The 23,292-nt window shown below is 38.2% G+C and overlaps 1 protein-coding gene across 1 annotated transcript in view; it reads left to right on the forward strand.

Moving 5' to 3' along the window:
* map3k22 (mitogen-activated protein kinase kinase kinase 22) overlaps positions 1-23,292 on the forward strand; it is a gene marked incomplete at its 3' end in the record, with an annotated part of 65,000 nt that overhangs the window by 38,051 nt on the left and 3,657 nt on the right. Inside the window, exons 4-5 of the mRNA XM_084193100.1 lie at positions 12,988-13,073; positions 20,151-20,188. Coding sequence (XP_084049226.1) covers positions 12,988-13,073; positions 20,151-20,188 — 124 coding nt within the window. The remainder of the gene's footprint in view (positions 1-12,987; positions 13,074-20,150; positions 20,189-23,292) is intronic.

Consider the following 23,292-nt stretch of genomic DNA (forward strand, 5'->3'; position numbering starts at 1 on the left):
CATCTGTCTGTGTATTACTACATCTCTATAACATCTGTCTATGTATTACTACATCTCTATAACATCTCTATAACATCGGTCTGTGTATTACTACATCTCTATAACATCTCTATAACATCGGTCTGTGTATTACTACATCTCTATAACATCTCTATAACATCTGTCTGTGTATTACTACATCTCTATAACATCTGTCTGTGTATTACTACATCTCTATAACATCGGTCTGTGTATTACTACATCTCTATAACATCTCTATAACATCTGTCTGTGTATTACTACATCTCTATCACATCGGTCTCTGTATTACTACATCTCTATAACATCTGTCTGTGTATTACTACATCTCTATAACATCGGTCTGTGTATTACTACATCTCTATAACATCGGTCTGTGTATTACTACATCTCTATAACATCTGTATGTGTATTACTACATCTCTATAACATCGGTCTGTGTATTACTACATCTCTATAACATCTGTCTGTGTATTACTACATCTCTATAACATCTGTATGTGTATTACTACATCTCTATAACATCGGTCTGTGTATTACTACATCTCTATAACATCTGTCTGTGTATTACTACATCTCTATAACATCTCTATAACATCTGTCTGTGTATTACTACATCTATATAACATCTGTATGTGTATTACTACATCTCTATAACATCGGTCTCTGTATTACTACATCTCTATAACATCTGTCTGTGTATTACTACATCTCTATAACATCTGTCTGTGTATTACTACATCTCTATAACATCGGTTTGTGTATTACTACATCTCTATAACATCGGTCTGTGTATTACTACATCTCTATAACATCTGTCTCTGTATTACTACATCTCTATAACATCTGTCTGTGTATTACTACATCTCTATAACATCGGTCTGTGTATTACTACATCTCTATAACATCTCTATAACATCTGTATGTGTATTACTACATCTCTATAACATCTGTCTCTGTATTACTACATCTCTATAACATCTGTATGTGTATTACTACATCTCTATAACATCTGTCTGTGTATTACTACATCTCTATAACATCTGTCTCTGTATTACTACATCTCTATAACATCTCTATAACATCTGTCTCTGTATTACTACATCTCTATAACATCGGTCTGTGTATTACTACATCTCTATAACATCTGTCTGTGTATTACTACATCTCTATAACATCTCTATAACATCTGTCTGTGTATTACTACATCTATATAACATCTGTCTGTGTATTACTACATCTCTATAACATCTGTCTGTGTATTACTACATTTCTATAACATCGGTCTCTGTATTACTACATCTCTATAACATCTGTCTGTGTATTACTACATCTCTATAACATCTGTCTGTGTATTACTACATCTCTATAACATCTGTCTGTGTATTACTACATCTGTCTGTGTATTACTACATCTCTATAACATCTGTCTGTGTATTACTACATCTCTATAACATCGGTCTGTGTATTACTACATCTCTATAACATCGGTCTGTGTATTACTACATCTCTATAACATCTGTATGTGTATTACTACATCTCTATAACATCGGTCTGTGTATTACTACATCTCTATAACATCGGTCTGTGTATTACTACATCTCTATAACACCTGTCTGTGTATTACTACATCTCTATAACATCTGTCTCTGTATTACTACATCTCTATAACATCTGTCTGTGTATTACTACATCTCTATAACATCTGTCTGTGTATTACTACATCTCTATAACATCTGTCTGTGTATTACTACATCTCTATAACATCTCTATAACATCTGTCTGTATTACTACATCTCTATAACATCTGTCTGTGTATTACTACATCTCTATAACATCTGTCTCTGTTTTACTACATCTCTATAACATCTGTCTGTGTATTACTACATCTCTATAACATCTGTCTGTGTATTACTACATCTCTATAACATCTGTCTCTGTATTACTACATCTCTATAACATCTGTCTGTGTATTACTACATCTCTATAACACCTGTCTGTGTATTACTACATCTCTATAACATCTGTCTGTGTATTACTACATCTCTATAACATCGGTCTGTGTATTACTACATCTCTATAACATCTCTATAACATTTGTCTGTGTATTACTACATCTCTATAACATCTGTCTGTGTATTACTACATCTCTATAACATCTGTCTATGTATTACTACATCTCTATAACATCTCTATAACATCGGTCTGTGTATTACTACATCTCTATAACATCTCTATAACATCGGTCTGTGTATTACTACATCTCTATAACATCTATATAACATCTGTCTGTGTATTACTACATCTCTATAACATCTGTATGTGTATTACTACATCTCTATAACATCGGTCTCTGTATTACTACATCTCTATAACATCTGTCTGTGTATTACTACATCTCTATAACATCTGTCTGTGTATTACTACATCTCTATAACATCTGTCTGTGTATTACTACATCTGTCTGTGTATTACTACATCTCTATAACATCTGTCTGTGTATTACTACATCTCTATAACATCGGTCTGTGTATTACTACATCTCTATAACATCGGTCTGTGTATTACTACATCTCTATAACATCTGTCTGTGTATTACTACATCTCTATAACATCTCTATAACATCTGTCTCTGTATTACTACATCTCTATAACATCTGTCTGTGTATTACTACATCTCTATAACACCTGTCTGTGTATTACTACATCTCTATAACATCTGTCTGTGTATTACTACATCTCTATAACATCTGTCTGTGTATTACTACATCTCTATAACATCGGTCTGTGTATTACTACATCTCTATAACACCTGTCTGTGTATTACTATATCTCTATAACATCGGTCTGTGTATTACTACATCTCTATAACACCTGTCTGTGTATTACTACATCTCTATAACATCTGTCTCTGTATTACTACATCTCTATAACATCTCTATAACATCTGTCTGTGTATTACTACATCTCTATAACATCGGTCTGTGTATTACTACATCTCTATAACATCTGTCTGTGTATTACTACATCTCTATAACATCGGTCTGTGTATTACTACATCTCTATAACACCTGTCTGTGTATTACTACATCTCTATAACATCTGTCTGTGTATTACTACATCTCTATAACACCTGTCTGTGTATTACTACATCTCTATAACATCTGTCTGTGTATTACTACATCTCTATAACATCTGTCTCTGTATTACTACATCTCTATAACATCTGTCTGTGTATTACTACATCTCTATAACATCTGTCTGTGTATTACTACATCTCTATAACATCTGTCTGTGTATTACTACATCTCTATAACATCGGTCTGTGTATTACTACATCTCTATAACATCTCTATAACATTTGTCTGTGTATTACTACATCTCTATAACATCTGTCTGTGTATTACTGCATCTCTATAACATCTGTCTGTGTATTACTACATCTCTATAACATCTGTCTATGTATTACTACATCTCTATAACATCTCTATAACATCGGTCTGTGTATTACTACATCTCTATAACATCTCTATAACATCGGTCTGTGTATTACTACATCTCTATAACATCTCTATAACATCTGTCTGTGTATTACTACATCTCTATAACATCTGTCTGTGTATTACTACATCTCTATAACATCGGTCTGTGTATTACTACATCTCTATAACATCTCTATAACATCTGTCTGTGTATTACTACATCTCTATCACATCGGTCTCTGTATTACTACATCTCTATAACATCTGTCTGTGTATTACTACATCTCTATAACATCGGTCTGTGTATTACTACATCTCTATAACATCGGTCTGTGTATTACTACATCTCTATAACATCTGTATGTGTATTACTACATCTCTATAACATCGGTCTGTGTATTACTACATCTCTATAACATCTGTCTGTGTATTACTACATCTCTATAACATCGGTCTGTGTATTACTACATCTCTATAACATCGGTCTGTGTATTACTACATCTCTATAACATCTGTCTGTGTATTACTACATCTCTAAAACATCTGTCTGTGTATTACTACATCTCTATAACATCTGTCTGTGTATTACTACATCTCTATAACATCTCTATAACATCTGTCTGTGTATTACTACATCTCTATAACATCTGTCTCTGTATTACTACATCTCTATAACATCTGTCTGTGTATTACTACATCTCTATAACATCTCTATAACATCTGTCTGTGTATTACTACATCTCTATAACATCTGTCTCTGTATTACTACATCTCTATAACATATGTCTGTGTATTACTACATCTCTATAACATCTGTCTCTGTATTACTACATCTCTATAACATCTGTCTGTGTATTACTGCATCTCTATAACATCTGTCTCTGTATTACTACATCTCTATAACATCTGTCTGTGTATTACTACATCTCTATAACATCTGTCTCTGTATTACTACATCTCTATAACATCTGTCTGTGTATTACTACATCTCTATAACATCTCTATAACATCTGTCTGTGTATTACTACATCTCTATAACATCTGTCTGTGTATTACTACATCTCTATAACATCTGTCTCTGTATTACTACATCTCTATAACATCTGTCTGTGTATTACTGCATCTCTATAACATCTGTCTCTGTATTACTACATCTCTATAACATCTGTCTGTGTATTACTACATCTCTATAACATCTGTCTGTGTATTACTGCATCTCTATAACATCTCTATAACATCTCTATAACATCTGTCTGTGTATTACTACATCTCTATAACATCTCTATAACATCTGTCTGTGTATTACTACATCTCTATAACATCTGTCTGTGTATTACTGCATCTCTATAACATCTCTATAACATCTGTCTGTGTATTACTACATCTCTATAACATCTCTATAACATCTGTCTGTGTATTACTACATCTCTATAACATCTGTCTGTGTATTACTACATCTCTATAACATCTGTCTATGTATTACTACATCTCTATAACATCGGTCTGTGTATTACTACATCTCTATAACATCTGTCTGTGTATTCCTACATCTCTATAACATCGGTCTGTGTATTACTGCATCTCTATAACATCTGTCTGTGTATTACTACATCTCTATAACATCTCTATAACATCTGTCTGTGTATTACTACATCTCTATAACATCTGTCTGTGTATTACTACATCTCTATAACATCTCTATAACATCTGTCTGTGTATTACTACATCTCTATAACATCTGTCTGTGTATTACTACATCTCTATAACATCGGTCTGTGTATTACTGCATCTCTATAACATCTGTCTGTGTATTACTACATCTCTATAACATCTCTATAACATCTGTCTGTGTATTACTACATCTCTATAACATCTGTCTGTGTATTACTACATCTCTATAACATCGGTCTGTGTATTACTGCATCTCTATAACATCTGTCTGTGTATTACTACATCTCTATAACATCTCTATAACATCTGTCTGTGTATTACTACATCTCTATAACATCTGTCTGTGTATTACTACATCTCTATAACATCTGTCTCTGTATTACTACATCTCTATAACATCTCTATAACATCTGTCTGTGTATTACTACATCTCTATAACATCTGTCTATGTATTACTACATCTCTATAACATCTCTATAACATCGGTCTGTGTATTACTACATCTCTATAACATCTCTATAACATCGGTCTGTGTATTACTACATCTCTATAACATCTATATAACATCTGTCTGTGTATTACTACATCTCTATAACATCTGTATGTGTATTACTACATCTCTATAACATCGGTCTCTGTATTACTACATCTCTATAACATCTGTCTGTGTATTACTACATCTCTATAACATCTGTCTGTGTATTACTACATCTCTATAACATCTGTCTGTGTATTACTACATCTGTCTGTGTATTACTACATCTCTATAACATCTGTCTGTGTATTACTACATCTCTATAACATCGGTCTGTGTATTACTACATCTCTATAACATCGGTCTGTGTATTACTACATCTCTATAACATCGGTCTGTGTATTACTACATCTCTATAACATCTCTATAACATCTGTCTCTGTATTACTACATCTCTATAACATCTGTCTGTGTATTACTACATCTCTATAACACCTGTCTGTGTATTACTACATCTCTATAACATCTGTCTGTGTATTACTACATCTCTATAACATCTGTCTGTGTATTACTTCATCTCTATAACATCGGTCTGTGTATTACTACATCTCTATAACACCTGTCTGTGTATTACTACATCTCTATAACATCGGTCTGTGTATTACTACATCTCTATAACACCTGTCTGTGTATTACTACATCTCTATAACATCTGTCTCTGTATTACTACATCTCTATAACATCTTTATAACATCTGTCTGTGTATTACTACATCTCTATAACATCGGTCTGTGTATTACTACATCTCTATAACATCTGTCTGTGTATTACTACATCTCTATAACATCGGTCTGTGTATTACTACATCTCTATAACACCTGTCTGTGTATTACTACATCTCTATAACATCTGTCTGTGTATTACTACATCTCTATAACACCTGTCTGTGTATTACTACATCTCTATAACATCTGTCTGTGTATTACTACATCTCTATAACATCTGTCTCTGTATTACTACATCTCTATAACATCTGTCTGTGTATTACTACATCTCTATAACATCTGTCTGTGTATTACTACATCTCTATAACATCGGTCTGTGTATTACTACATCTCTATAACATCTCTATAACATTTGTCTGTGTATTACTACATCTCTATAACATCTGTCTGTGTATTACTGCATCTCTATAACATCTGTCTGTGTATTACTACATCTCTATAACATCTGTCTATGTATTACTACATCTCTATAACATCTCTATAACATCGGTCTGTGTATTACTACATCTCTATAACATCTCTATAACATCGGTCTGTGTATTACTACATCTCTATAACATCTCTATAACATCTGTCTGTGTATTACTACATCTCTATAACATCTGTCTGTGTATTACTACATCTCTATAACATCGGTCTGTGTATTACTACATCTCTATAACATCTCTATAACATCTGTCTGTGTATTACTACATCTCTATAACATCGGTCTCTGTATTACTACATCTCTATAACATCTGTCTGTGTATTACTACATCTCTATAACATCGGTCTGTGTATTACTACATCTCTATAACATCGGTCTGTGTATTACTACATCTCTATAACATCTGTATGTGTATTACTACATCTCTATAACATCGGTCTGTGTATTACTACATCTCTATAACATCTGTCTGTGTATTACTACATCTCTATAACATCGGTCTGTGTATTACTACATCTCTATAACATCTGTCTGTGTATTACTACATCTCTATAACATCTGTCTGTGTATTACTACATCTCTATAACATCTCTATAACATCTGTCTGTGTATTACTACATCTCTATAACATCTGTCTCTGTATTACTACATCTCTATAACATCTGTCTGTGTATTACTACATCTCTATAACATCTCTATAACATCTGTCTGTGTATTACTACATCTCTATAACATCTGTCTCTGTATTACTACATCTCTATAACATCTGTCTGTGTATTACTACATCTCTATAACATCTGTCTCTGTATTACTACATCTCTATAACATCTGTCTGTGTATTACTGCATCTCTATAACATCTGTCTCTGTATTACTACATCTCTATAACATCTGTCTGTGTATTACTACATCTCTATAACATCTGTCTCTGTATTACTACATCTCTATAACATCTGTCTGTGTATTACTACATCTCTATAACATCTCTATAACATCTGTCTGTGTATTACTACATCTCTATAACATCTGTCTGTGTATTACTACATCTCTATAACATCTGTCTCTGTATTACTACATCTCTATAACATATGTCTGTGTATTACTGCATCTCTATAACATCTGTCTCTGTATTACTACATCTCTATAACATCTGTCTGTGTATTACTACATCTCTATAACATCTGTCTGTGTATTACTGCATCTCTATAACATCTCTATAACATCTGTCTGTGTATTACTACATCTCTATAACATCTCTATAACATCTGTCTGTGTATTACTACATCTCTATAACATCTGTCTGTGTATTACTGCATCTCTATAACATCTCTATAACATCTGTCTGTGTATTACTACATCTCTATAACATCTCTATAACATCTGTCTGTGTATTACTACATCTCTATAACATCTGTCTGTGTATTACTACATCTCTATAACATCTGTCTATGTATTACTACATCTCTATAACATCGGTCTGTGTATTACTACATCTCTATAACATCTGTCTGTGTATTCCTACATCTCTATAACATCGGTCTGTGTATTACTGCATCTCTATAACATCTGTCTGTGTATTACTACATCTCTATAACATCTCTATAACATCTGTCTGTGTATTACTACATCTCTATAACATCTGTCTGTGTATTACTACATCTCTATAACATCTCTATAACATCTGTCTGTGTATTACTACATCTCTATAACATCTGTCTGTGTATTACTACATCTCTATAACATCGGTCTGTGTATTACTGCATCTCTATAACATCTGTCTGTGTATTACTACATCTCTATAACATCTCTATAACATCTGTCTGTGTATTACTACATCTCTATAACATCTGTCTGTGTATTACTACATCTCTATAACATCGGTCTGTGTATTACTGCATCTCTATAACATCTGTCTGTGTATTACTACATCTCTATAACATCTCTATAACATCTGTCTGTGTATTACTACATCTCTATAACATCTGTCTGTGTATTACTACATCTCTATAACATCTGTCTCTGTATTACTACATCTCTATAACATCTCTATAACATCTGTCTGTGTATTACTACATCTCTATAACATCGGTCTGTGTATTACTAAATCTCTATAACATCTGTCTGTGTATTACTACATCTCTATAACATCGGTCTGTGTATTACTACATCTCTATAACACCTGTCTGTGTATTACTACATCTCTATAACATCTGTCTGTGTATTACTACATCTCTATAACACCTGTCTGTGTATTACTACATCTCTATAACATCTGTCTGTGTATTACTACATCTCTATAACATCTGTCTCTGTATTACTACATCTCTATAACATCTGTCTGTGTATTACTACATCTCTATAACATCTGTCTGTGTATTACTACATCTCTATAACATCGGTCTGTGTATTACTACATCTCTATAACATCTCTATAACATCTGTCTGTGTATTACTACATCTCTATAACATCTGTCTGTGTATTACTGCATCTCTATAACATCTGTCTGTGTATTACTACTTCTCTATAACATCTCTATAACATTTGTCTGTGTATTACTACATCTCTATAACATCTGTCTGTGTATTACTGCATCTCTATAACATCTGTCTGTGTATTACTACATCTCTATAACATCTGTCTATGTATTACTACATCTCTATAACATCTCTATAACATCGGTCTGTGTATTACTACATCTCTATAACATCTCTATAACATCTGTCTGTGTATTACTACATCTCTATAACATCTGTCTCTGTATTACTACATCTCTATAACATCTGTCTGTGTATTACTACATCTCTATAACATCTGTCTGTGTATTACTACATCTCTATAACATCGGTCTGTGTATTACTACATCTCTATAACATCTCTATAACATTTGTCTGTGTATTACTACATCTCTATAACATCTGTCTGTGTATTACTGCATCTCTATAACATCTGTCTGTGTATTACTACATCTCTATAACATCTGTCTATGTATTACTACATCTCTATAACATCTCTATAACATCGGTCTGTGTATTACTACATCTCTATAACATCTCTATAACATCTGTCTGTGTATTACTACATCTCTATAACATCTGTCTGTGTATTACTACATCTCTATAACATCGGTCTGTGTATTACTACATCTCTATAACATATCTATAACATCTGTCTGTGTATTACTACATCTCTATAACATCGGTCTCTGTATTACTACATCTCTATAACATCTGTCTGTGTATTACTACATCTCTATAACATCGGTCTGTGTATTACTACATCTCTATAACATCGGTCTGTGTATTACTACATCTCTATAACATCTGTATGTGTATTACTACATCTCTATAACATCGGTCTGTGTATTACTACATCTCTATAACATCTGTCTGTGTATTACTACATCTCTATAACATCGGTCTGTGTATTACTACATCTCTATAACATCGGTCTGTGTATTACTACATCTCTATAACATCTGTCTGTGTATTACTACATCTCTATAACATCTCTATAACATCTGTCTGTGTATTACTACATCTCTATAACATCTGTCTCTGTATTACTACATCTCTATAACATCTGTCTGTGTATTACTACATCTCTATAACATCTGTCTCTGTATTACTACATCTCTATAACATCTGTCTGTGTATTACTGCATCTCTATAACATCTGTCTCTGTATTACTACATCTCTATAACATATGTCTGTGTATTACTACATCTCTATAACATCTGTCTGTGTATTACTGCATCTCTATAACATCTCTATAACATCTGTCTGTGTATTACTACATCTCTATAACATCTGTCTGTGTATTACTACATCTCTATAACATCTGTCTGTGTATTACTGCATCTCTATAACATCTGTCTGTGTATTACTACATCTCTATAACATCTGTCTGTGTATTACTACATCTCTATAACACCTGTCTGTGTATTACTACACTCTATAACATCTGTCTATGTATTACTACATCTCTATAACATCTGTCTCTGTATTACTACACTCTATAACATCTGTCTATGTATTACTACATCTCTATAACATCTGTCTCTGTATTACTACATCTCTATAACATCTGTCTCTGTATTACTACATCTCTATAACATCTGTCTGTGTATTACTACATCTCTATAACATCTGTCTCTGTATTACTACATCTCTATAACACCTGTCTGTGTATTACTACATCTCTATAACATCTCTATAACATCTGTCTGTGTATTACTACATCTCTATAACATCGGTCTGTGTATTACTACATCTCTATAACATCTGTCTGTGTATTACTACATCTCTATAACAGCTGTCTGTGTATTACTACATCTGTCTGTGTATTACTACATCTCTATAACATCTGTCTGTGTATTACTACATCTCTATAACATCTGTCTGTGTATTACTACATCTCTATAACAGCTGTCTGTGTATTACTACATCTCTATAACATCTTTCTGTGTATTACTACATCTCTATAACATCGGTCTGTGTATTACTACATCTCTATAACATCTCTATAACATCTGTCTGTGTATTACTACATCTCTATAACATCTGTCTGTGTATTACTACATCTCTATAACATCTGTCTATGTATTACTACATCTCTATAACATTGGTCTGTGTATTACTACATCTCTATAACATCTGTCTGTGTATTCCTACATCTCTATAACATCGGTCTGTGTATTACTGCATCTCTATAACATCTGTCTGTGTATTACTATATCTCTATAACATCTCTATAACATCTGTCTGTGTATTACTACATCTCTATAACATCTGTCTGTGTATTACTACATCTCTATAACATCTCTATAACATCTGTCTGTGTATTACTACATCTCTATAACATCTGTCTGTGTATTACTACATCTCTATAACATCTGTCTGTGTATTACTACATCTCTATAACATCTCTATAACATCTGTCTGTGTATTACTACATCTCTATAACATCTCTATAACATCGGTCTGTGTATTACTACATCTCTATAACATCTCTATAACATCTGTCTCTGTATTACTACATCTCTATAACATCGGTCTGTGTATTACTACATCTCTATAACATCTCTATAACATCTGTCTTTGTATTACTACATCTCTATAACATCTGTCTGTGTATTACTACATCTCTATAACATCTCTATAACATCGGTCTGTGTATTACTACATCTCTATAACATCTGTCTGTGTATTACTACATCTCTATAACATCTGTCTGTGTATTACTACATCTCTATAACATCGGTCTGTGTATTACTACATCTCTATAACATCTCTATAACATCTGTCTGTGTATTACTACATCTCTATAACATCGGTCTGTGTATTACTACATCTCTATAACATCTCTATAACATCTGTCTTTGTATTACTACATCTCTATAACATCTGTCTGTGTATTACTACATCTCTATAACATCTCTATAACATCGGTCTGTGTATTACTACATCTCTATAACATCTGTCTGTGTATTACTACATCTCTATAACATCTGTCTGTGTATTACTACATCTCTAACATCTGTTTCTGTATTACTACATCTCTATAACATCTGTCTGTGTATTACTACATCTCTATAACATATCTATAACATCTGTCTGTGTATTACTGCATCTCTATAACATCTGTCTGTGTATTACTGCATCTCTATAACATCTCTATAACATCTGTCTGTGTATTACTGCATCTCTATAACATCTGTCTGTGTATTACTACATCTCTATAACATATCTATAACATCTGTCTGTGTATTACTGCATCTCTATAACATCTATCTGTGTATTACTGCATCTCTATAACATCTCTATAACATCTGTCTGTGTATTACTGCATCTCTATAACATCTGTCTGTGTATTACTACATCTCTATAACAACGGTCTCTGTATTACTACATCTCTATAACATCTGTCTGTGTATTACTACATCTCTATAACATCTGTCTGTGTATTACTACATCTCTATAACATCTGTCTGTGTATTACTACATCTCTATAACATCTGTCTGTGTATTACTACATCTCTATAACACCTGTCTGTGTATTACTACATCTCTATAACATCTGTCTGTGTATTAGTACATCTCTATAACATCTCTGTCTCTCTGTTCCTCTAGATGACGAGAATGCTCTGAACTCCATCATGAAGGACTTGGCTGCTCTTGGTCGCTGCAGCAGCAACAACACCAAGCTATACAAACAGGTACTTTACCCTGACGACCCTGTCCTAGTCTAACCCTACTACCCTGTCCTAGTCTAACCCTACTACCCTGTCCTAGTCTAACCCTACTACCCTGTCCTAGTCTAACCCTACTACCCTGTCCTAGTCTAACCCTACTGCCCTGTCCTAGCTCTAACCCTACTACCCTGTCCTAGTCTAACCCTACTACCCTGTCCTAGTCTAACCCTACTACCCTGTCCTAGTCTAACCCTACTATCCTGTCCTAGTCTAACCCTACTACCCTGTCCTAGTCTAACCCTACTACCCTGTCCTAGTCTAACCCTACTACCCTGTCCTAGTCTAACCCTACTACCCTGTCCTAGTCTAACCCTACTACCCTGTCCTAGTCTAACCCTACTACCCTGTCCTAGTCTAACCGTATTAGGGCTGTCCCCGAGTTTAAAAAATCTTGGTGGACCAAAAGTCCTCTGTTCTTTCGACCAATCGATTGCTCAACATTTTAAAATGTGTATTCTTTCCATATGTAGACACACCCTATGTGTTTTAATAAAATCAACTACAGTTGAAGTCGGAAGTTTACATACACCTTAGCCAAATACATTTAAACTCAGTTTTTCACAATTCCTGACATTTAATCCTAGTAAAAATTCCCTGTCTTAGGTCAGTTAGGATCACCACTTTATTTTAAGAATGTGAAATGTCAGAATAATAGTAGAGAGAATGATTTATTTCAGCTTTTATTTCTTTCATCACATTCCCAGTGGGTCAGAAGTTTACATACACTCAATTAGTATTTGGTAGCATTGCCTTTAAATTGTTTAACTTGGGTCAAACGTTTCGGGGAGCCTTCCACAAGCTTCCCACAATAAGTTGGGTGAATTTTGGCCCATTCCTTCTGACAGAGCTGGTGTAACTGAGTCAGGTTTGTAGGCCTCCTTGCTCGCACATGCTTTTTCCGTTCTGCCCACAAACCTTCTATAGGATTGAGGTCAGGGCTTTGTGATGGCCACTCCAATACCTTGACTTCGTTGTCCTTAAGCCATTTTGCCACAACTTTGGAAGTATGCTTGGGGTCATTGTCCATTTGGAAGACCCATTTGCGACCAAGCTTTAACTTCCTGACTGATGTCTTGAGATATTGCTTCAATATATCCACATAATTTTCCTTTCTCATGATGCCATCTATTTTGTGAAGTGCACCAGGCCCTCCTGCAGCAAAGCACCCCCACAGCATGATGCTGCCACCCCCGTGCTTCACGGTTGGGATGGTGTTCTTCGGCTTACAAGCAACCCCCTTTTTCCTCCAAATATAACGATGGTCATTATGGCAAATAGTTCTATTTTTGTTTCATCAGACCAGAGGAATTTCTCCAAAAAGTACGAACTTTGTCCCCATGTGCAGTTGCAAACCGTAGTCTGGCTTTTTTATGGCGGTTTTGGAGCAGTGGCTTCTTCCTTGCTGAGCGGCCTTTCAGGTGGTGGCCTGAGGTAGTGCTGAATGCCGTCTTCCACTCGTCTCCTTCCCGGATTCGGATCAGGTTGTAGGCACTCCTCAGGTCCAACTTGGTAAAGTACTGGGCCCCTCATAGATGCTCGATGGCCGACGGAACCAGAAGGAGGGGGTACCGGTACTTGGTGGGGACTGCGTTCAGCCCCCTGTAGTCAATGCATGGTCTCAGTCCTCTGTCTTTTTTGGCCACGAAGAAGAAACTGGTGGAGGCAGGAGAGGTAGAGCGTCTGATGAACCCCTGTTTCAGGGTCTCCGCCACATACTTCTCCATGGCGTCAGTCTCCGCCAATGGAAAGGGGGTAAATGTGATTCTTCGGGGGGTGTTGTCCCTCCAGCAGGTCAATGGCGCAGTCCCAGTTATAGGCGGACGTGGGCCCCTATCTCTGTTGTAGATGGAGGAGACGCTCACCCCCGTCCTTTCCGTCCTTTCCGTCCGTGGGATGATCAAACACCGCCCTGAACCGAGCGAGGAAGGTGGAGTAGGGAAGCACCACGGCCTCACCTCCTTCCCAGACTGCCGTGGCCCAATCCAGTGCCTTTCCTTTAAGTAGCGAAATCACCAGCACTATCCTAGCTTGGTCAGATGGATATGCCCCAGGCTGACGCATCAGATAAAGTGAAACCTGTAGCAGAAAGCCGCTACATTTAGTAGTTTTACCGTCATAGCGCTCCGGTAGGGCGAGGGTTCCCTCAGAAGTGGGTGATAGCACGGGAACAGGTGGATTGGGTGCACTCGCCGCTCCCTGAGGTGGAACCGGAGCGCTGGGCAGATTATGCAGAGTTTGGAGCACTTCCTGCATGGCGGCGTTCAACTGGGCAAGCTGCTGCTGGTGCTGGTCCAGGCACTGGGAAACTCCTGCTGGATCCACTTTCATCAGGTGTGTGATTCTGTGACGAGTACTGAGTATACGAAGAGGCAGGACGCAGACGCAGGAATTAACAAGGTAAAGGTTTACTTAATAATGAGAAAGAGAATACCAAAGAGAGAGTAAACGACACGAAGCTAAACAATTACACACAACATCATCCAGAACAGTCCAGGGGGTGGTGATGAGTTGTTGAGGTGCAGGTGCGCTGGAGGTGATTAGGGTGCGTGGGGTTTCCATTCCGGTGTTGCCGAGGTGGTGCGCTCAGACCGGTGGCTCAGGAAACCGGCGAATCAGAGTGCCGGAGGGGAGCAACGGGAGGAGACGTGACACCTGCACCTAAATATAAACAGTACCAGCACCCAAAATGAGAACCGGAACCTATTTCAGTCCAAGTCAAGCACTGATAAGAAGCCTATTTTATGATTTTTCCACTGGATCTGAGCATTACATTTTTCCCTTTCACTCTGAGTGGTTATCGAAAGGGAGAGACCTGGAAAGATTTTTCAAATACATTGAGGAACTATTGTAATTCTCAGTGGATGTAAAAACAGACTTTGTTTGTTTGCTGTTTGAGGTGAAGAAAACATTACTGTGAGAAGCTCCACAGGTCATTAGTGGTGGTGCATTAAGCCAATCATAAATACTATCAGATCCCCAAATGGGCACATTTACTACATTTGAGCGCAGGCCAGGTAGCCTATAGGCTTACTTCTATGCATGCGCGTCCTTACTCAACATTGACAGAAGCGCTCCAAACAAAATACAATGACTAAATTGACAGAACTTGTAAATGGAATTAAATAAATCAAAACTTGTTTCTCACAAGTGTAGCGTAGGTTGTGCAACTTGTAAACAATGTGTCCACTCCGACAATGAGAACTGGAAGACTGGAATAACAATATTGAATGCATTAAAATAAATGACCGTAACCAAAGTAACACACATTGTTGATTAGCAATTATAGGAATTAACGGTAAATGTACTAGTGGTGATATATGTAATGGGAAATTGATATACACTAACAATCAAACGCAAACAATTCACACAATGAAGTTATGAAACAATGAATGTGCACAAATTGGCGGGAGAGAGAAGTGGCGCATGGTTAATCTGATGTCTGCAAAAAAAAATAATCCAGAAAATCACATTGTATGATTTTTAAGTAATTAATTTGCATTTTATTGCATGACATAAGTATTTGATACATCAGAAAAGCAGAACTTAATATTTGGTACAGAAACCTTTGTTTGCAATTACAGAGATCATACGTTTCCTGTAGGTCTTGACCAGGTTTGCACACACTGCAACATGGATTTTGGCCCACTCCTCCATACAGACCTTCTCCAGATCCTTCAGGTTTCGTGGCTGTCGCTGGGCAATACGGACTTTCAGCTCCCTCCAAAGATTTTCTATTGGGTTCAGGTCTGGAGACTGGCTAGGCCACTCCAGGACCTTGAGATGCTTCTTACGGAGCCACTCCTTAGTTGCCCTGGCTGTGTGTTTTGGGTCGTTGTCATGCTGGAAGACCCAGCCACGACCCATCTTCAATGCTCTTACTGAGGGAAGGAGGTTGTTGGCCAAGATCTCGCGATACATGGCCCCATCCATCCTCCCCTCAATATGGTGCAGTCGTCCTGTCCCCTTTGCAGAAAAGCATCCCCAAAGAATGATGTTTCCACCTCCATGCTTCACGGTTGGGATGGTGTTCTTGGGGTTGTACTCAACCTTCTTCCTCCAAACACGGCGAGTGGAGTTTAGACCAAAAAGCTCTATTTTTGTCTCATCAGAACACATGACCTTCTCCCATTCCTCCTCTGGATCATCCAGATGGTTATTGGCAAACTTCAGATGGGCCTGGACATGCGCTGGCTTGAGCAGGGGGACCTTGCGTGCGCTGCAGGATTTTAATCCATGACGGCATAGTGTGTTACTAATGGTTTTCTTTGAGACTGTGGTCTCAGCTCTTTTCAGGTCATTGACCAGGTCCTGCCATGTAGTTCTGGGCTGATCCCTCACCTTCCTCATGATCATTGATGCCCCACGAGGTGAGATCTTGCATGGAGCCCCAGACCGAGGGTGATTGACCGTCATCTTGAACTTCTTCCATTTTCTAATAATTGCGCCAACAGTTGTTGCCTTCTCACCAAGCTGCTTGCCTATTGTTCTGTAGCCATCCCAGCCTTGTGCAGGTCTACAATTTTATCCCCTTGATGACATCTTTGCGCGCTCTTGGCATTCTCTCAACCAGCTTTACCTGGAATGCTTTTCCAACAGTCTTGAAGGAGTTCCCACATATGCTGAGCACTTGTTGGCAGCTTTTCCTTCACTCTGCGGTCCAACTCATCCCAAACCATCTCAATTGGGTTGAGGTCGGGTGATTGTGGAGGCCAGGTCATCTGATGCAGCACTCCATCACTCTCCTTCTTGGTCAAATAGCCCTTACACAGCCTGGAGGTGTGTTGGGTCATTGTCCTGTTGAAAAACAAATGATAGTCCCACTGAGCGCAAACCAGATGGGATGGTGTATCGTTGCAGAATGCTGTGGAAGCCATGCTGGTTAAGTGTACCTTGAATTCTAAATTAATCACTGACAGAGATCATCCGTTCACCTACTCTGCGTCACACAAAGACACGGCGGTTGGAACCATACATTTCAAATTTGGACTCATCAGACCAAAGGACAGATTTCCACCAGTCACTGACTGACTGACTGTCTGGCTCACTGACTGACTGACTGACTGACTGGCTGACTGACTGACTGGCTGACTGACTGACTGGCTGACTGGCTGACTGACTGGCTGACTGACTGACTCACTGACTGACTGACTGACTGACTGACTGGCTGACTGGCTGACTGACTGGCTGACTGACTGACTCACTGACTGACTGACTGACTGACTGGCTGACTGACTGACTGGCTGACTGGCTGACTGACTGACTGACTGTCTGGCTCACTGACTGACTGACTGACTGACTGGCTGACTGACTGGCTGGCTGACTGACTGGCTGACTGACTGACTGGCTGACTGACTGGCTGACTGACTGACTCACTGACTGACTCACTGACTGACTCACTGACTGACTCACTGACTTACTGACTCACTGACTTACTGACTGACTCACTGACTGACTGACTGTCTGGCTCACTGACAGACTGACTGACTGACTGACTGACTGACTGACTGACTGTTTGGCTGACTGACTGACTGACTCACTGACTCACTGACTGACTGACTGACTGACTCACTGACTTACTGACTCACTGACTTACTTACTGACTGACTGACTGACAGACTGGCTCACTGACTGACTGACTGACTCACTGACTGACTCATTGACTGACAGACTGGCTCACTGACTGACTGACTGACTCACTGACTGACTCATTGACTGACTCACTGACTCACTGACTGACTCACTGACTGACTGACTGGCTCACTGACTGACTGACTGGCTCACTGACTGACTCATTGACTGACTCACTGACTCACTGACTGACTCACTGACTCACTGACTGACTCACTGACTGACTCACTGACTTACTGACTGACTCACTGACTGACTGACTGTCTGGCTCACTGACAGACTGACAGACTGACTGACTGACTGACTGACTGTTTGGCTGACTGACTGACTGACTCACTGACTAACTGACTGACTGGCTGCCTGGCTTACTGACTGTCTGGCTTACTGACTGACTGACTGACTGACTGCCTGGCTTACTGACTGGCTGACTGACTGCCTGGCTTACTGACTGACTGCCTGGCTGACTGACTGTCTGGCTTACTGACTGCCTGGCTTACTGACTGGCTGACTGACTACCTGGCTTACTGACTGACTGACTGACTGACTGCCTGGCTTACTGACTGACTGACTGGCTGACTGACTGGCTGACGGAGGGAGGTTGTAGCTGTATCAGAGAGAGGGCTGTGTGTTCGTCACTAAGCTCAGTGCATTGGTTATTTATTTATACATGGGTGTGTTGGATGATTAATCCGTTTTGTTCCCCTGTTACGTCACAATCCCAGAACAGATACTGCTGTACAGTACAGTATGGCATGGCAACAGCCTAGCAACGCTGTGTTGTGTTGCAGTTCAAAATACACTGTACAGCCTCAACAAAATACTGTACAACCCCACTTAAAGGCCTATTTAATAGTGGAAATATACTCTATTTATTCAATTACACCAGTAGACTAATTAAGTTGTTTTCTGTCTGCAACTACGTATTACATTTCAAACTGCCACTAGCCTTTTGAAGGACTCGGGTAGGATAAGAAAACACGAGAGGACAGGTCTCTTTCAGTCTCTCCCTCTCTCTCTCTCTCCCTGTCTCTCTCCTCTGTCTCTCTCCTCTGTCTCTCTCCTCTGTCTCTCTCCTCTGTCTCTCTCCTCTGTCTCTCTCTCTCTGTCTCTCTCTCTGTCTCTCTCTCTGAGTGTTTATGTAACATGGTAAATAGAGATGCTTCAGGAACACGATTTGCTAATTATCATTCCACAGACAGACAGACAGAATATGTAAGTAGAAGAACAGTTTTATAGTTCACTAATAACTGTGAACAATAGGTCTGTAATAATATCATAGTGAATACTGTCCTTGTTTCAATATCTTATTACTCCCTTTGTATGTCTCTTTCCAGGGATAAACAACCCAGATACCACCATGAAGCAACTTCCCATCATTATAATCCTCTCTGTTGGCTTTTTTTCTTTCAACAGGATTTAAGAGTCAAGCTGGAACATGAGAAAGAGAAACGGTGAGTTGATGGAAACTGTGTTATTATTCTGGCCAGTAACTCAACAGGCCAGTTATAGACTAACTCAACAGGCCAGTTATAGACTAACTCAACAGGCCAGTTATAGACTAACTCAACAGGCCAGTTATAGACTAACTCAACAGGCCAGTTATAGACTAACTCAACAGGCCAGTTATAGACTAACTCAACAGGTCAGTTATAGACTAACTCAACAGGTCAGTTATAGACTAACTCAACAGGCCAGTTATAGACTAACTCAACAGGCCAGTTATAGACTAACTCAACAGGCCAGTTATAGACTAACTCAACAGGCCAGTTATAGACTAACTCAACAGGCCAGTTATAGGCTAACTCAACAGGCCAGTTATAGACTAACTCAACAGGCCAGTTATAGACTAACTCAACAGGCCAGTTATAGACTAACTCAACAGGCCAGTTATAGACTAACTCAACAGGCCAGTTATAGACTAACTCAACAGGCCAGTTATAGACTAACTCAACAGGCCAGTTATAGACTAACTCAACAGGCCAGTTATAGACTAACTCAACAGGCCAGTTATAGACTAACTCAACAGGCCAGTTATAGACTAACTCAACAGGCCAGTTATAGACTAACTCAACAGGCCAGTTATAGACTAACTCAACAGGCCAGTTATAGACTAACTCAACAGGCCAGTTATAGACTAACTCAACAGGCCAGTTATAGACTAACTCAACAGGCCAGTTATAGACTAACTCAACAGGCCAGTTATAGACTAACTCAACAGGCCAGTTATAGACTAACTCAACAGGCCAGTTATAGACTAACTCAACAGGCCAGTTATAGACTGACTCAACAGGCCAGTTATAGACTGACTCAACAGGCCAGTTATAGACTGACTCAACAGGCCAGTTATAGACTGACTCAACAGGCCAGTTATAGACTAACTCAACAGGCCAGTTATAGACTAACTCAACAGGCCAGTTATAGACTAACTCAACAGGCCAGTTATAGACTAACTCAACAGGCCAGTTATAGACTAACTCAACAGGCCAGTTATAGACTAACTCAACAGGCCAGTTATAGGCTAACTCAACAGGCCAGTTATAGGCTAACTCAACAGGCCAGTTATAGACTAACTCAACAGGCCAGTTATAGACTAACTCAACAGGCCAGTTATAGACTAACTCAACAGGCCAGTTATAGACTAACTCAACAGGCCAGTTATAGACTAACTCAACAGGCCAGTTATAGACTAACTCAACAGGCCAGTTATAGACTAACTCAACAGGCCAGTTATAGGCTAACTCAACAGGCCAGTTATAGGCTAACTCAACAGGCCAGTTATAGACTAACTCAACAGGCCAGTTATAGACTAACTCAACAGGCCAGTTATAGACTAACTCAACAGGCCAGTTATAGACTAACTCAACAGGCCAGTTATAGACTAACTCAACAGGCCAGTTATAGACTAACTCAACAGGCCAGTTATAGACTAACTCAACAGGCCAGTTATAGACTAACTCAACAGGCCAGTTATAGACTAACTCAACAGGCCAGTTATAGACTAACTCAACAGGCCAGTTATAGACTAACTCAACAGGCCAGTTATAGACTAACTCAACAGGCCAGTTATAGACTGACTCAACAGGCCAGTTATAGACTAACTCAACAGGCCAGTTATAGACTAACTCAACAGGCCAGTTATAGACTAACTCAACAGGCCAGTTATAGACTAACTCAACAGGCCAGTTATAGACTAACTCAACAGGCCAGTTATAGACTAACTCAACAGGCCAGTTATAGACTAACTCCTCCCATAATTGGCAGAGAACCCACTCAGGAAATGTGATGTACTTGTAGAGGCTGTTCCAAACAACATGTCTTAAAATGAACGAAATCAAAAAGGGTAGGCTAGTTTTAATATGTTGAATTAATTAATGAGCCATGTTTTACTTCAGAATCTAGACTTTAGTCATTTTTAGTCATTATTTATTTTTTTGCAGACGCTCTTATCCAGAGCGACTTACAGTTAGTGAATACATATTTTTTTTATACTGGCCCCCCGTGGGAATCGAACCTACAACCCTGGCGTTGCAAACGCCATGCTCTATCAACTGAGCTACATCCCTGCCGGCCATTCCCTCCCCTACCCTGGACGACGCTGGGCCAATTGTGCGCCGCCCATGAGTCTCCCGGTCGCGGCCGGCTGCGACAGAGCCTGGATTCGAACCAGGATCTCTAGTGGCACAGTTAGCACTGCGATGCAGTGCCTTAGACCACTGCGCCACTCAGGAGACTTTCATCATGATTTTCTCAAAAATGGTTTGTGATACAAATGTAAAAAGCATTTAAAACATCCTTCCTCCCAATGAAGTTATTACTATGTGAGAATTGCCAGAACAATCTGAGATCCCTAAAATATTTTGTGCCCCATAGACTCATGCAGAATACACAGTACACACTGACAGACTCACAGAGAGAAGCTCAGACTGACATGAAGGCAAACACACTCACACGTGCACAACATACAACGATAATCATACATACAGCACCAGTCAAAAGTTTGGACACTTACTCATTCAAGGGTTTTTCTTTATTTTTACTATTTTCTACATTGTTGTATAATAGTGAAGACATCAAAACTATAAAATAACACATATGGAATCATGTAGTAACCAAAAAAAGGGTTAAACAAATCAAAATATATTTTATATTTGAGCTGGTTGAGAGAATGTCAAGAGTGTGCAAAGCTGTCATCAAGGCAAAGGTTGGCTATTTGAAGAATCTAAAATCCAAAATCCAAAATATATTTTGATTTGTTACATTATTTTTTGGTTACTACATGATTCCATATGTGTCACCTTTCACCGTGGATGCGGTGGGATTGAGACGCATTCAATGCAAAAAAAAAAATATATATCTCTAACTAGATCGGCAGTGTATCATATACTTGTTCTCCCCACTGTATATCTCTAGCTAGATATCTCTAGCCTGAACTGACGGCTTTTGATGGGGATTTTTGTATTATGCTAATCGGATTTCCGCTGGAGTGCGGACATCGACATTATTAATTAATACATGCATTAACAGAAATGTATGAAACCAAATGACGGGGATTAAC

Source organism: Coregonus lavaretus (genome assembly GCF_964263955.1).
Source record: "Coregonus lavaretus genome assembly, contig: HAP1_SCAFFOLD_322, whole genome shotgun sequence".
NCBI lineage: Eukaryota > Metazoa > Chordata > Actinopteri > Salmoniformes > Salmonidae > Coregonus > Coregonus lavaretus.